Consider the following 1,192-nt stretch of genomic DNA (forward strand, 5'->3'; position numbering starts at 1 on the left):
CGTTCTTTCTTCCTCTTCTTGGTGGCTGACCCTGGCTCAGGGTCTTCCGCCGACCGGGGCTCCAGCGCCCCGTCTGCCTCTGCCATCACCTTTTGCCTCTTCTCTTTCTTCTTCTTTCTGGTGGGCTCGGCTGGAAGCTCCGTGCCCCCTGGGGGTTCCCTCTGGGGCTCTGCGTCCCGAGGCAGCTCCATAACCCTCTCCTGGTGGGCTGCCTGCGCCCCTCGGGGGCTCCCCTCTGGCTCCTCCAGCCCTTTGCGGTGCTTTTCTTTCTTCTTCTTCTTCTTCTTGGCGGAGGGCAGTGGAATGGGTTCCTCCTGAGGTTCTACCTTCACCTGCGATGGATCCTCAACGGTCGCTCCGTCCACGGGCTCCATCCTTTCGGGAACCTTTGGCCTCTTCTTCCTCTTCTTGGTGGGGGACCCGACCGTGTCCTCCCCAGGCTCGGCTTTAACCCCAAGTTCCAGTTCCGCCACCCCTGCTTCTGCCTCTGGCACCCCCAATTCTTGGCCGACTGATTCTGCCCCTTTGGCCTTCTTCTTCTTGGTGGTGGGGGGCAAGGGTACCCCCAGGCTCTCCAGCGTCTCAGGCGCAGGCTCTGGTTCTTCTGGCTGTTTCTTCTTCTTTTTCTTCTCCACACCCATCTCCGGGGACCCCAAAGCTGTGTCCACCTCCAGCGTCCCGTGTCCATTTGCTGCCTCCTGTGGGGCCGCCGAGGCCCCAGCAATCAGCTTCTTCCTTTTCCTCTTCCCGGAGGTTGGCGTCTTCAGGGTGCAGGCGGACCCAGGCCCTGTCACTGGGGGGCTGCCTCCAAAGGCACAGAACCGAGGCCTCAGGCCTGGGGGGACCCGGGGCGGGGGGCTGGTTGGAACGGGCTGCAGAGGTGTCCGGGGCAGGGATGCTTGGAGCCCCTCAAAGATCCTTAGGCTGCCCTGGGGGGCAGGGGCACAGGTCAGCCCACCTACAGCCTCACTTGAGGGGGCCAGTAGGGTGGCTTCCTCAGCCCCGGGATCACTGCTGCTAAGGACCCGGAAGCGCTGCCGTTTGCCTGCCAACTTGCTCCCCTTCACCATCTGGGAGCCAGCAAGAGGCACCAGCCGCCCGTTGAGGCTGAAAGAGGCAGAAGAGTAGAGGCCGGGTCAGCTCATTGCGAAGGGCAGGATGCAAAAAACCCCTGCATCCCCGGGCCCAGAAG

The 1,192-nt window shown here is 63.1% G+C and overlaps 1 protein-coding gene across 1 annotated transcript; it reads right to left on the bottom strand.

The window, feature by feature from the left end:
• Positions 1–5: 5 nt before the first annotated feature.
• Positions 6–1,107, bottom strand: POLR1G (RNA polymerase I subunit G; the record flags this gene model as incomplete). The annotated part of the gene is made up of 1 exon (XM_004718005.2): positions 6–1,107. A coding segment is annotated over one exon (1,102 nt), but the record flags the coding sequence as incomplete, so codon positions are not given.
• Between the last annotated feature and the right edge of the window lie 85 nt (positions 1,108–1,192).

Source organism: Echinops telfairi, unplaced genomic scaffold (genome assembly GCF_000313985.2).
Source record: "Echinops telfairi isolate 266 unplaced genomic scaffold, ASM31398v2 ScPeMD7_6034;HRSCAF=6923, whole genome shotgun sequence".
NCBI classification, from domain to species: Eukaryota; Metazoa; Chordata; class Mammalia; order Afrosoricida; family Tenrecidae; genus Echinops; species Echinops telfairi.